The sequence below is a fragment of the Lutra lutra genome, chromosome 2 (genome assembly GCF_902655055.1).
Source record: "Lutra lutra chromosome 2, mLutLut1.2, whole genome shotgun sequence".
Lineage (NCBI taxonomy): Eukaryota > Metazoa > Chordata > Mammalia > Carnivora > Mustelidae > Lutra > Lutra lutra.
In genome coordinates, this window is record NC_062279.1 from 111,799,505 (window position 1) to 111,815,030 (window position 15,526).

The 15,526-nt window shown below is 38.3% G+C and overlaps 1 protein-coding gene and 1 pseudogene across 4 annotated transcripts in view; one reads left to right on the forward strand and one right to left on the reverse strand.

Annotated features, from left to right (window-relative positions):
• Positions 1–529: 529 nt before the first annotated feature.
• Positions 530–1,213, reverse strand: LOC125093291 (cytochrome c oxidase subunit NDUFA4-like; annotated as a pseudogene).
• Positions 1,214–9,846: 8,633 nt separating this feature from the next.
• The window catches only part of AP1AR (adaptor related protein complex 1 associated regulatory protein), a 40,710-nt gene continuing 35,030 nt past the window's right edge, over positions 9,847–15,526 (forward strand). Inside the window, exon 1 of one of the 4 annotated variants that reach the window (XM_047718227.1) lies at positions 9,847–10,314. In XM_047718227.1, coding sequence (XP_047574183.1) covers positions 10,232–10,314 — 83 coding nt within the window. In that variant the 5' untranslated portion in view covers positions 9,847–10,231. The remainder of the gene's footprint in view (positions 10,315–15,526) is intronic. The other 3 variants (XM_047718228.1, XM_047718225.1, XM_047718226.1) reach the window with 3 other exon arrangements.

Consider the following 15,526-nt stretch of genomic DNA (forward strand, 5'->3'; position numbering starts at 1 on the left):
GGACATTTGGCAACATCAGAATAAATTTTGGTTATCACATTTGGAATAATGGGTACAAATGATCTAGTAAGTAGAGGCTAGGGATGCTGCTAAATATCTTAAAATGGATAGGATAGGCCTCCGGGACAAAGATTATCTGGCCCAACATGATAATAAAGCTCAGATTAAGAAATCCTGCTTTACGGATTATTATATGCATCCTTCATTAACCATAGACTACCTTGGAATTATATTAAACCATGTTTCCATTAAGGGAAGAATCTTACAACTACACATTTCCATTTAACTTCTCCCTTCCTTTGTGTTACTGTTATATATTTCACTTCTCATGCTACAACTCCTATAATATATTGTTATTTTTTTGTTTTATAAGGTCAACCATCCTTTTAAAAATTAAAATAAAATAGTATTTATGTTTATCTATATTTCCAGCGCTCACCATTCTTTTTTGTAAATATGAGCATCAATTTGGTTTCATTTTCATGCAGCCTGATGAGCTTCTTCTAGCATTTTTCCCTTAAATTCTAGGTTTATTTCCTATACCCTTGTTATAAAGTTCAGAGCAGATTTTCAGCATTAAATAGTGACACATATCAAGTTTCAGATATTTATTATTCATTGTAAATCCCAACACAATACACCAACATGATTTCATGCATTTAAAGGGGAAATATTTTCTGGGTAAGTGGAAAATTGTGTGGATGCCTTCTGGAATATCTTCAGTCTAAGCAGCTTTATATTGAAACGTTTCATTGAGAAATCTGGACCTTCTTTCTTCAGTTTTCTTTTTTTTTAATATTTTTTTATTTATTTATTTGATAGACAGAAACCACAAGTAGGCAGAGAGGCAGGCAGAGAGAGAGGTGGGAAGCAGGCTCCCTTCCGAGCAGAGAGCCCAATGTGGGGCTCGATCCCAGAACCCTGGGATCATGACCTGAGTCAAAGGCAGAGGCTTTAACCCACTGAGCCACCCAAGTGCCCCCTTTCTTCGGTTTTCTGTAACCTACATTCACTGAGCAGAACTTGTATTGATCACTGGGATGCAGTTTGTTCCAGAGTTCTGGGTTATTCTTCCTATCCCGACTAACGTCTGGATTGAACAATGCCAGTCACAAGACTACAGCACTGCTTTAGTACCTCCTGCCCCAATAAATACTAAAAGGGGGATCAAGCTCAGACGCTCCTTGGCCTGACCAATGATCTGTCATAACATGGCTGTGGCAAAGGCTTCTTGTCCAGAAGGAAAAAGAACAAATCTGCAAGGCCCAGCACTTGTAGAGTAAACCCTACCATGGGAATGAACCCCTTTAGACCCCCCTTTTTTTTTGTAGTAGAAATCTGTTATATTGAATTCTCTCAGTATTTATCAGAAAATATCCTTATTTTGTCTTCATTTCTGAAAGTTATTTTCCCTTAATGTTTTATGTTGACAATTGTTTTCTTTCTCTTTCTCTTTTTCTTTCTGTCCTTTAAAAATATCATTCCTTTGGCTTGCATTTATTCTAAGGGGAGGTCAGGCGGAGTTCTTATTGTTGTTCCCCTATAATGTATTCTTTTTCCCCAAGATTTTTTTTTTTTTTTTGGAGATTTGCTCTTTATCTTTTGTTTTCCACAATTTTACTATGATATGCCTAGGTGTAAATTCTTATTTTTCACTTTGAGGATTTATTGAGATTTAGGAGTCCATGTTTGGTTTTTGTTTTGTTTTGTTTTTTGTCAAAATAAATAACTTTTTTTTCTTTTGCCATTATTTGTTCTTTAAATACTTTCTCTATCCAATTCTCTCTTTCTACTCCTTTTGGAACGTAAAGCACACAAGTATGTTGGACCACTTGATATTATCTCATAAGCTGTTGATGCTGATGTTTTTTTCCAACCCTTTTTCTCTCTGGATTAATTTCAACTGAACTGTTTTCAAATTCGATAACCCCTTCTTCTATCAAACCTGCTGTTAAACCCAACTGATAATTTCTTTTAAGATTTTTATTTATTTATTTGACAGCGAGAGTGAGCAAGATTACATCCATATTTTCTGATATAGGCTTTCAGTATTTATAGTGGTTGTACTAAAGTTCTCTACAAAGTCTAATAAACGGGTTATCTTCTTAGGTCTACTTTTATTGTTGTCTTTTTCTTGATTATGGGTTCCATTTTTATTTTCATGCCTGTTAAAAAATTGATTTATAGAGATTATATGTAAAACAACAGTGAAGCTAAAGCATAATTTTTGTTCTGTTTTGATTCTTCCCAAAGCATAAGCCCTTTCCTCAGGTAGGGTAAGAATGATAATTCAGATTCTTCCAAGAATCATGTTGCAGTCAAGCCATATATATATTTTTAAACTCAACTGTTATTAGTCTTTGATGATAATGTTTTTTTTTTTTTTAAGTATTTGAGCTCGGAGTAGGTCAGGTTACTTTCAGGTAATTTTGGCTCATCTTCAGATTCAACTCCAGCAGGATTCATAATCCAAACATTGCAAGGATGCAGAGAAATGTACAGTTTATTCTGGTTGTCCAGCCTTTCCTCCAATGCAGCTTTCTTGGCAATATTTGGATGTGAGTGGCATGTGGAGAGAGAATTTTTAAAATAATTTATTTTTAAATCTGGAGCTTATTCTGGTTATCCATTACACTACGTTTAACAGTTTAAACATTTGAAATGAAGATATTTCAGTTGAAACAAAATGATAATTCTTGAGGGGTGCCTGGCTGGCTCAGTCAGTTAGCCACCTGCCTTCAGCACAGGTCATGATCCTAGGGTCCTGGGATTGAGCCCTGTGTCTGACTCCCTGCTCATCAGGGAGTCTGCCTGTCTCTCTCCCTCTGCCTCTCCCCCAATCTGCTCTTTCTCTCTCTCAAATAAATAAAGTCTTAAAAAAAAAAAGTAATATTTGAGATAAAAATACTTTATTATGGGGGTGCCTGGGTGGCTCAGTCAGTTAAGTGTCTGATTCTTGACCTCTGCTCAGGTCTTTATTTCGGGACCGGAAGTTCTAGCCCCACGTTGAGCTCCACAGTGGGTATAGAGCCTACTTGAAATTTAAAAAAATAAAAATTATTATGTGGACCTGGCTGGAGGTAACCCAATGGCAAGGAACAAGAATTATCTTGAGATGGTCTAATTACAGGCCTGCTGGTTGGTATCAACTATTGGCTGGGAACTCTACTTGGGATGACCAGACCATCCCCACACATCATATCACACATGGACTCCTTATATTGCACTCAAGGTTGCAAAATCATGTGTCCCAAGAAGGTCAGAGAGAACTGTATCACCTTTATGATTCAGCCTCAAAAGTCACAATTGTTTCCACCATTGTTGAAACCTGACCAGATTCAAGAGGGATCATGGACACTACTACTTGATGGGAGGATGTCAATGTCACATTGTAGAAAAGAGAATGTAGGATGGAATATATGGTTGAGGCCATTTTGAAAACTCAATCTGCTATAGTCTACCTCCAGATTTCAGTGTCTCCCACAAACCCACACTGCTGTCTTAAAGCTTAGTTGGTTTTTCCTGATCTCCATCTTTGGTGGGCCAATTCTTCAACTGCCCATATTTTGATTAGCTGCCTACTCCCAAGTATGAATTTGTTCATTTATGAATATCTCATTTCTTCCTGAGTATTAGTTCATTTAGACATTCTTCTGTTTATTGTACTTTGCTGATCTCATAAAAAATGATTTTAATTTTGTTAATGTTTTTGTTACCATGTGCCTTTCATGTCCTATATTTTAACTGGAAGCAGAAATCATTAATGTTTAATTTCAGTGTCTTTTTTTTTTCCTATTTCTATTAGTTGCTTTATTTTAATTAACTTTTCTTTCATATTTCCTTGTTTTCCTTTTTATGACATTAACTATTTTAAACATGCTTATTTTATAGTGTCTGACTGCTTGTTTATATTTGGCCTATAAAACCCATGTTTTGCTTTGTTTTGTTTTTTTCCTCTGCTATTCCATGAGTCTGCTTTGTACCATGGTAGTTTGTTTGTAATATGTGATTGTAGGTTCATTTTCAGTGCTGTTTTTTATCTACGGAAATCCTGTGCAAGCTAGATGGAAAGTATGTGTGCCCCCTTCTCTACTCCAGTGAATGTTTTTGCTTTACAACAAATCTCAAGTATCAATACCTAAAAACCACTTCTTATGTTAATTTCTTACCCTGGGTTTCCAAGACTAAGGTTATTGTAAATCCCAATTCCTTAACAGAAAAAGAGTATTTTTTTTTCTAACCCAGATCACAACAGTAATAACAAATTTGCTTCCTGTCTCCTACCCTTCCTAGTCCTACTTTCCAATGCTAGTACTGGAGTCAGCAAAATACTTTCTCTTTTGCTAGCAGGTGCTATGTTGCGATCTTCCAATGGGGGTACTGAAGGGACAGTACAAGATTTGAAAAAGCAACTTAATTCTTTTTTTGCTACTTTGTTCTCCATATGATGGCAAATGGATCAGCAGCAAGGAGTCCTGGCGGTATTTACCACAGTGGCCCCAGCCCTCCTGCTCCAGTGGTAAGTGCCCCCAGGTCCACAGAGGTGGGCTCACAGACAGATAACTTCCATCTAGATTTTCCATGATCATAATGGCAGAGCATATTTCTAAGGCATCCACAGTCTTTTCAGAGGTCTAAATATGTACCTTGTAGGGCTGTCCTGTAAATGTCTAAAATCCTCTTCTGTTTACTTTTACTTAGTCCCAGGGTGATGGCTGCTCCTAGAAGTAGCTACACCTGTTTACTTCTAGCACTAACCGCCATTTATCTATTTAATTAACTTCCAATGTTCCTTGTTCAAATTACTAGCTCAGTTTCTGACCAGGCAAAAGAGATCTGGAACAAATTCTGCTCAGTGGAAGAACTCCATATGAATTATATAACTATTCTTATTAGTTCTTCTGTTTGTGAAATGTAAATGTAGGGTGAGCAAAAAGGGAAGCAAATCACTTAATGTGCATTGTACTCAGAGACAGGACCAGTTAATGAAGCTCATCACATACCCAAAAGTCAGAAGAAATGGGGCACTGGTGATTCAGCCAAGAAATTAAGTAATTTCCTCTTGACTTTCCCTTTTCTCTTTAAGCACATCTTTGCTTTTGTCTTTTGTCTTTGTTCTTGGAAAAATCACTTAAATGTTTCATTGAGCTATTTAGTTATTCAAATGTAAAGTAAAAGACCATTGCAGAAATAAAGGCATTTGAGAGCAGCAATTTTTAAAGAGCTAAACCACTCTGCATAACAACACAAAGGTTTGCATTATAGGCATTGTTAGTTCACTTGGGACTTTTTTTTTTTTGGAGAAATATTTGGTTTTTACATATGAAATTTAGCTATGATGTGCTTGCAAAGTGTTATTCTTATGAAATTATGTTTGTCGTTGAGCCATGGTTTACCACTTAGTTACTGCAGCCAGCCAGCCTTAGTGCACCTAAAGTTTCACTTTATAATGTACATAAATATGTACAAAAGAACTAGGCAATTCTGGATCAAGTCAAACCTGGACTGGACTATAGTTCTTTCACATATTACTTAAGACTTAATATATACTTTAGGAACCATAATGATACTGGATTATTATATTATGAAGAGAATGTTCTATTTGTGTTTCCAAGGCCAATACTTCTAGTTGGCAGGGGGTGAGGTCTCCCCATAAATCAGTGAATAATCTTATATTCAATCATCCTGAAAAGAGGCAGATCATAGGACAGACAATGCCTGAGAGATGGAGAATTCTTTCTTCCCTGTAAGCCACACTTTCTTAGAGCCTGACTTCATAAAGTGGTGTAAAGTATGCCTGAGTGCATGTTGAAGAGATAGAATTTTTAAAAACTTCATGTTTTTCATAGGAAGCTAGAGATACAGCTACAAAAAATAACTTATTGATGACATCTCCTTCAATCTGAGGACAATTAAAAAAACAGCTAATATTTATATTATACTTAGGGTATTATAGGTAATTCTAGTATGGTATATACAGTACATTATGGAAATTATAGTATAATCATATTATACTAAGCAATGGTTTTTAATATTATGCTAAGCTTTTGATTAAATAATCATTTATCCTGACAACAAACTCAACAGGTAAATTTTATTATCTCATTATCTATATATGTTATAGCCATTGTATCTAGTATCCTGCTCCACGAATTAAAAGAACGAATTTAGGGGCCCCTGGGTGGCTCATTGGGTTAAAGCCTCTGCCTTTGGCTCAGTCATGATCCCAGGGTCCTGGGATTGAGCCCCACATCAGGCTCCCTGCTTAATGGGGAGCCTGCTCCCCCCCGCCACCTTCTGCCTGCCTCTCTGCCTACTTATGATCTGTCAAATATATAAATAAAATATTTTTTAAAAATCAAAACATTTAAAAAAAGAATGAATTTATGTCCATTCTTGGACCAATGTGGTAATGGAGAGCACAGAATTCTTCCCTTTGAAGAACCTCCTAATCCTGAGAAAAAAACATGATTGTAGCAATGGATCTCAAGACAACAAAAAGTGATTAGTAGCCAACAGAAGAATTCTGAGCAAAAAGAGATTCATATTTGGAACCACATAATCCAGAAGACAAGTAGAGGTACAGATTGCATGCTGACTGACTTCAGAGTATTCATGAGAAAAACTCTTCATTTGACTTCAGAATAAATCCCTAAAGGGAAAGGAATTTTGCAAGGCATGGGGAAGGAAAAGGTCCTGCTACCCGGAAGGTGGGTAGGTGGGGTCTCTAGCAAGCTGATATTAAGTGGCCATCACTGTAGATAAGCTCTGTATCTCCTACTGGCAAATTGAATAGTCTACCTGGCAAACTGCCATAGATATGAATGCGCTAGCCATGAATATATCTTTCTGGAATATACTTGACTATTGTCTTTAATGATCTCATAACCATGTCCAAATGTGGGATTGGTGACACAATACTGTGCCATGGCAGAAGAACAACAAGCCTTGTTGTCCAGAGACCTGTGTTTTCTTCATCTTATACCTTTGATTCAGTGTGTGACTCTGGGAAAATCAGTAATTCCTCTAGAGGTCCTCTTTCTCATCTGCTTTACAAACATCCCTTCCACTTATAGGGTTTCTCCCTGCTAATTCTGCTTAACTAATAGCAGATCATTCAACTGAATGTTTACAAACTTTTAAAGCTACATTGCAGTGAAGATAAGATTCTTGATGTCAAACTTGGTAAAAAAAAAAAAAATTGCATAATAAATTTTAGAAACAGCCTATATTAGCTTCATAATTTATTTCCAGAAAAATATTAAGTAGCTCAACTCAATTTATTAGAATCCACCCACACTTATATCCTAATCACTTTCTAAATGTCTACATTTGTTATAAAACTTAATTAAGCTGGCTATCAATTAATCTTTCCTGTTGATAGGCCAGATTAAAAAAAAATTTTTTTTCTAATCATTTAAAAAAATTGAGACAATACAAAAAAAGAATCTCCCCAAATCCACATTCTTTTTTTTTAAGATTTTATTTATTTATTTGACAGACAGAGATCACAAGTAGGCAGAGAGGCAGGCAGAGAGAGGGAGGGAGGCAGGCTCCCTGCTGAGCAGAGAGCCCAATGTGGGGCTGGATCCCAGGACCCTGAGATCATGACCTGAGCTGAAGGCAGAGGATTAACCCCCTGAGCCACCCAGGCACCCCCCCAAATCCACATTCTTGATATAATATTATTAGTATTGTTATTTACCAACTAACTTTTATTTTCCCCTAGGAATATATTTAAGAAAGAAAGTATATGAGTATTTAAGAATGTATATGCTTTGTTTTAAACATGATTTGGAACACACAATATATAACTTTCTATCCTGATTTTTGACATTATTCAGCAGCATTTTGCCAGGCTATTAGAGTTTTTTCAAAATATATTTCAGATGGTTATGTGATATTATAAGACCATACCAGCAAATTTAACCATCTTTCAAATTATTGAGCATTAAGTTTGTTTCTGGCTCTTGACAAGTTATTTCCAAATGATTTTTCAGAATGAGTTTCACTAGCCCCAGTTCAGAATACTATTTCATTGTCCCCTTGCAAAAACTGAACATTTTATTTGTAAATTTTTGTTGACCTGACAAGTGAACAATGACTTCTCTTTGTGTTTTAATTTGCATTGTTTTGATTAGTGAAGTCAATTTTTTTATTAATTAAGTCAATTTTAAATGTTTTAATCATTTGTACTGATTCTGAGGATCATTCACATAGATCTACTTTTAACAGAGGTTTATAAGAATGCCTATAGCAAAAAGTATCCATCAAGTGTCCATAATTGTGGTGTCCCATGCAATTGTGAAAAATAATAGAGAAATCACCACATATACCCTTTACCCAGTTTTCCCCAATGGTAACATCTTGCAAAACTGTAATGTAATATCACAAAGAAGATACTGACTTTGACACAACCCAGATACATGTTTTCCATCACAAGATTCCACTCCTTACTCTCTGACCCCTGGCAATCATGTAATCTACTCACTGTTCCCATAATTTTGTCATTTCTGGAATGTTATATAAATGGAATTATACAATGTGAAAGCTTTCCAGACTGGCTTTTCAATTGTATATAATTTCCTGCAGATTTATTTAATATGTGTGTTATACCAATAGTATGTCCTTTTTGTTGTTGAATAGTATTCCACAGCTTTCTTTATAGCTTTATAGTTGAATTTTAAAGATTATTTCAGAATATATTTGCTTGACTTTAGGGGCTAAAGAAGGGATAGAAAATATAGCTGCTATTTATGAAGTTATTCAGTCGTTTCCTTAACTTCCACTGATTGCAGACTACTGGGCTAAACATCCTTATGCACTTGGTTCCAAAAACGACTAAGACCCAAATAAGGTCAAAATTATTTTTGTAGCAGTGCTAAGACTGAAATCCAGTTGGGCCTAGATTTCAGGAAACAAGAAAATGACTAGCTCAAGAACATTTTTTCATGAATAACAATTTTCTAAAATGTAACAACTGTCCTAGGTTAAATTACAACTGGTTATAAAAAGACACAGTTTTTTTTTAAAAAGCATTTTATCCAAAGGACTAGGCGCTTATTAAGCCACGCCTTATATCCGATTTTTCCCCCTTATACTCGATTTTAAGGCCAACTACAAAAATCGAGTTTTACAGGAGCACTTGAGTATGTAAACCAAGCCGCGTCTGAGTAGCCATCTCTTCCCATCTACTACAGTTCCCTGCACCAAGCTTGGATCGGAAAGGCTGGTGTCGCTGAAAAACTCTAGCCTTTTACTTCCTCTGGACTACAACCACCTATCCGAAATTATTCGAAGGTCTGATTTTAAACAAAACTAAACAAAAAAGATGCTAGTAGGTCGCCATTAAAAAGTTTCTTTACAATACTGACAACACAGAGATAGAAACGCAAAGTAGAGACCGGAAGAGAAAAATTTGGGGGTGCGTTCAAAACGTCAATCAGTCCCTTGACACTTACGGTGCGGTATTAGCAAAACCTAAGCACACACTACACAAATAAGTGCCCCTTCTCATACCCGATGACTCCCGGCCTTGGGCTCTAAGTAAGCCGCTCACAAGGCTTTGGTACAAAGTTCGAAGCTTGAGCCTTGACCGTTGCGACACACGGAAATAGTCGGGAGCCAGTGGCGGGAAATGTTAGGAGAAAAGAAGGTTGCTAGTCCGGTCAAGGTCCAACGAAACAAATGCAACCAGGAATTGGACTAACCGCAAGGCAGAACTGATTCTGAGGAGCTTGTGGAAGTGACGTAAGAACCAGTGGCCGGAGGAGGCGGGGCCGCAAAGGGAGCGCGCCCTATTGGGGCCCGGGAGAGGCCGGGGGTGTGGCAGTGCCGGCCGCGAGGCGTCCGCCCGGGTGCACGGGAGGGCGGGGTCTGGGCGCGCGACGCGCGCGGACTGGCTTCTTTCAGGGGCTGGAGGCGGTCACTTTAGCTAGATTGGGGTCCCGAGGCGAGCGAGGGCCATGAGGACGGCGAGGGAGTCCAAATTCCGCAGCCTCACACTCCTCCCTCAAGCGGCAGCGACTCGGTGGCCCGTGGAGTAACCGCTGCCTTTGTTCCGAGCGCCTGTCTCTCCTGTCACCTCAGCCCCTCACGCCGTCGCGCTCCTGCTGGCCCGCCCTTGGTCCCCGAAGCCTCATTCGGCTCGTGCCGCGCGGATGCGGCTGCCGGGCCTGACTGTGGGCTTTGAGAGGGAGGAGGAGGAGAAGCGGTGCCTAGGCGGCATGCGATGGGGAACTGCTGCTGGACGCAGTGCTTCGGGCTCCTCCGCAAGGAAGCGGGGCGGCTGCATCGTGTAGGAGGCGGTGGAGGGTAAGCCCGCTGGGGGAAGGGCCGGGCTCCTTCTGGCTCCTCCCTTTCGGCCCTTGCGGGGAACTCTCTTCACTGTCTGAACTGCGACGGCTTAGAGTAGGCCGGGAGCCCCTCTGCCCTCACCACCTAACGGGCGTCGAGCTGGTGGTCATAGAGTGGAGGCCCTGGTCGAGGGGGGCCTCCCAGGGAAAGCTAGAAAAGGGGGCGGGCGTCGCTCTTGCCGCCTCCTGCAAGACTCCCTCCGATTGCGCTGTCACGCGGTGTAAGAGCCATGGAGGGCATCACCTCTGGGAAGCATGAGCCTTTCCCACGAAAGGGCAGTGGAACGGGCTCCACAACAACCCGGACACACCCTACGTTGAGTTTGGGCTTGATGCCAAAGGTTGTAGCTCTGTGTTTGACCCTCCCTTTGCGCTGATGGAGCCGCTGAGAATCTGGCTCCAAAAAGTTGAGCCTCAGAGGGAATTTTAGTAAAAGGCATTGGGATGCTGTAGTCAAATAAGTAAGGTTCCAGACATTGAATAACTCTTTGACAATGTGAGAAGACTTGCCCAATTGCTGGGATTCCAGTGGGCTTTCGGATTCTTAGTATTGATAATAAGAGCAGTGTGTAGCTTTTCCATATTAATATTTTGGTTATTTCCAGAGGAATGCTGTACTCTGAGTGCTACCCATAAGCTCTGTATACCTAGAGAAATAACAGTCCTTCTGAACCTTACTTCTCTTTATTAAAACTGGTATATGTAAAACACACCACCCATAAGATAATAGAATTTCATAATCCATTTTTTGTGTTGTTGTTTTTTTATTTCTTAGGGTATTGAAAAAAATTGAACAAATTCCTTTGAAGTTGGCTTTGTTGTAAAATATTTCCCAGGAATTCAAACTTAGAATAAAAAATCTGAAAGAAGCCACTTTCTGTACGGAATAAGACTGCACTTTATAGAACAGATTGCTAAGTTTTCTGATCTCCCTCATTTAACCAACATTAGCAGGTCATAAGGTGTTCAGAATACAAACTGGAGCCACACGATTTATAATCTGGATCTTTTGGTGATACAGATTTTATATATGATTCACTCATTGGTTCATCAGGCACAGATTCGTCGCGTTCATTGAGTCACCTCTCTCATACAAAGTAGCCAAAATTGTATATTAAGTATCCCTGAATGGAGAAGTAAGGAATTAAAGATTTTGTGCCTAGCTTAGTATTTTGATTTCCCTGACTTAAGGGCTGTTACTGTCAAAGGGGAACATGACAGCTGTTTTTATCATATCAGAGAGAATCATCTAATTTACTTCTAATTTTTGTGTGCATGTGCACCTGTGTAGTCAAGTATGCTTAAATAGGTTTGCCTAAGGACGAGATGCCGCAAAGTCTTTGGCTTTGTTAATATTTTATTTGTAGTTGTGTTGTAGCATATTCAATTCTAATTGTGGCAATCAGGTCTTATACTCTAATTTTTGGGTAGACAAAAATCACTTGTTTTTGATTTTTGAGTACAATGGGGTATCTGGGATTTTTGTTTTGTTCTTTCTTTGTGATTTGACTAATTAAGTTTTCCTTAGAGGGTAGCATTAAAATTGTAGATTTTATTCCCTGAGCAGGTGAGGTTGGCAGCATAGGGAAGGGGTTTGGAGAGATCAGTGAATTAGTGTGTTAATTGTCTGTAGATATGCCATAAAAATATAATAGTTGGATCTGTATTCTTCTGTTATGGGCAAAACTTGAACAAACAAATCTTGTTGAAGCAGTGAATGTCTGTGGGTGTGGGCACTGTCATCTAAAACCTTATAATGGTGATATTGCTACTGTTTATTTCAGTCCATAAACATAGGTGTAGACAATTTCTTTACTTGAATATTCTGAATAACTTATTGTTTTACATTACTTTTCACATTGTTTTAGTAGCTTCCTGTAAGCATGCAGAGACAGGTGGATATAGTTCATTGTTATTTATAGAATAAAGTTAAACTTTACCTCATTTTAGTTGCTTTTCTTTTTCTTTTTTAATCACCTGGGAATTCTGATTTTAAGTGTACGTTTTTTAACGTACGATTTTAAGTGTACGTCTAGAGAGTTAACTAATAGTTTATCTAAGGGCAAAATATTGAGGGGTGATCACAAAGACTTGATCTGATTTATATTTATCACTATAGTGGCCACAGGTAGAATAATCCTGGGCTTTCTTAGACTGTTTTAAGCTGGACATCACAAGGGTGCTTTATGATATAGGGCCTTAGCCTGACAGATTTCTCGAAGGCATCTCCAAAGTCAGATCACTCAGTTTTCACTTTCCAGTTTCAAAACCAGAATTACTAATGCTTTAGTTTATAAAATATAAGAGAATTCTAGATTTTATATTCTAGAATATCTGTCAATAGTCAAAATATTAATATCAGTATTGAGATATGTCAGAAACCTTTCTACTAATAAAATTATCTGGGGAGTAAAGCAGAGGGAGTTAAATATCTTTAAGCAGTAAGATTTAGACATCCTAAGGAGTCACCTTTTCCACTACAGGGAGTTTTGTTTACCAACATGGTCTAGAGGGCTCCACCTACTAGTTGGTTCTTGGGCAGTACTAGAAATCTTGTATAGATAATTTTGGTGGTTTTTCTTCTCAAACTGAAGACCCATTTATGTTTTGTTGTATTTTCTCATTTTTATCTTGCCATATAATTCCACACAGTGGTTCCAGTTAAAATGTACTATAGTTTTATATAAATGTATGATCATGTTTTGTATCCTTGATATTAACATTTGTTGGCTTTTTGGCTCCAGTAGCAAAGTTGCCTTCAGGCGGTAGTTTGCGGTGATTTGCTATTTTCTTTCCTGGTAAGAAATATTTTAGTAATAGCTGCCAACATCCAATTACTTCCTATATGTGCTGGCTCTGTTATAAGTACTTTACATTATCTCATTTATTCCTCACCACAATCCTGTGAGGAAGATAAGTACTATTACATAGATCATAGATTAAAAACTGAAAAGTTTACCTTGCTCAAGACAGCTGAACTGGGATTGATTCCAGGTCACTCTGAATTCAGAGCCTTTACCCTTAACTTCTAATGGCTCGTGGCTTTTTATTTTGTAGGTAATGTGTGCGTACTTCTGAAAAATTTGACTTTATTCTGTGTGATAAAACTGTTCTTTTCTTGAAACTATGCACTTGACCTTGGCAACATTACTTTTATTATTTTCCTGTTTATCTCCTGACTAGTTCTTACTCTATCTGCCTATTAAATACAACATTTTTCTGTCCTGTCTTCGCTTTATTTAGTTCTCTTCACACATATACCCAAGCCTGAAGAAATTTTATCCATTCCTATGATTTCAACTACCGTGACTTCCAAATCTCATTTCTTCTAAACAAACCTCTTGAGGCTCCTGGGTGGCTCAGTCGATAAACGTCTGCCTTTGGCTCAGGTCATGATCCCCAGGGTCCTGGGGGATTGAGCCCTGCATTGGACTCCCTTCACTGGGCAAGCCTGCTTCTCCCTCTCCCTTTGCCTGCTACTCCCCCTGCTGTGCTCTCTCTCTCTCTCTCTCTTTCCGTCAAATAAAAAAATATTTAAATAAATAAACAGACCTCCTTCCAAAGGTTCAGTACTATATTTTCAGTTGCCAACTGAATACACTGGATACATTTGGATATATGAAGGCTCCTCAAATCAACCTATCTAAAATACCTAAGAAATATCTAGAATAGGTATTTCTCTCCCCCAAGATTTCTTCTTCCTCTGCTTCATGTATTCTCTCATTCCCTTACCAGCTACATTCATAGTTTTCCAAGCTACTAACTCAACTTCATAGTCCTGTACCCCTCTCTTATCTGCTAAGTTCGTCTCTCCTTAATACATAATGAACCCATTTCCTTTGTTGGTATTTGTGCCTTAAACCTTGTCTTTCAGATCACCAGGTTTCCCATTCTTAACTGTTCTCCGCTCTTGTATCTCTCATACTTCAGTCCCATCTTCCCTTTCTGTCATTGGAGTTAGGCTTTCTAAAACCCATATTGGATCATACCATCCAATATGTGGTATTGGTGCTTAAAGTGCTTAAGCCACTTTGTCTGTGTCCCATTTCCTGTAGGTAACTTGCTCAGTCTTTTTTCCCTTCTGTGACAGATGATAAGTTCCTTGGCATTCAGATGTGCAACATAACATCCATTTGTATGCTCGGGATTTTATGCAGCTTCTGTGTTTGGGGGTGAAGAGCGTAATCTCACTCTTTGTTCTCTCCTTCAGAAAATCATTTCAGAATACAAATCAGTGAGAATAACATTGAAAAGAAAACAATGAATCTATTCTAATTTCAAAAAACATAACTCATTCATAAACCTTAATATCTTAACTTTTTTGATCAATGATACCTTCATAGACAGTATCAAAAATAAACTCCTGACAAAAATAAACTCCTGACAAGGGCATCTGACTCTTAATTTCGGCTCAGGTCATGATCTCAGGGTTGTGGGATTGAGCCCCATCAGATTCTTTATCTCCCTCTCAATCTGTCCCCCCACCCTCCACATGCATGGTCTCTCCAAATGAATGAATGAATGAATGAATGAATGAACGAACGAACGAACGAACTAACTAACTCCCAACAAGATAACCATATCCATTTTACCATTTACTAATTGTGTTTTCTAATTATATTTGTCTTGGAGTATTCCATTTAAAATTGTAGATTTTACTTCCTGCTCACATGAACTTGGCAGCATAAGCAGGAAAGATCAGTGAAAGTATTCTCTGCCATTCTTTCACTTGCCATATCCCCAATATGCTATAGACTAGATGGGCTATATGCATTCCTGGTTTCCTAAAATACAATATTCTCTCATCCTTGCCTTTGTGATATTTCTTCATTTCCTATTCTTCGTGAGCTTTAACTTATCCATTGCGCATTGCTTTTTCTATGAAACCCGCTCTAGCCCCCTGAGACAATATTATCTCCCTGAGGAAATAATATTTTCTATAGGCTTAAATCTGTTTTATAACAGATTGGCAAGCTTTTTCTTTTTCTTTTTTTTTTCTTTTAAAGATTTTATTTATTTATTTGACAGAGAGAGAGAGATCACAAGTAGGCAGAGAGGCAGGCAGAGAGAGAGAGAGAGGAGGAAGCAGGCTCCCCACTGAGCAGAGAGCCCGATGCGGAGCTCGATCCCAGGACCCTGAGATCATGACCTGAGCCGAAGGCAGAGGCTTT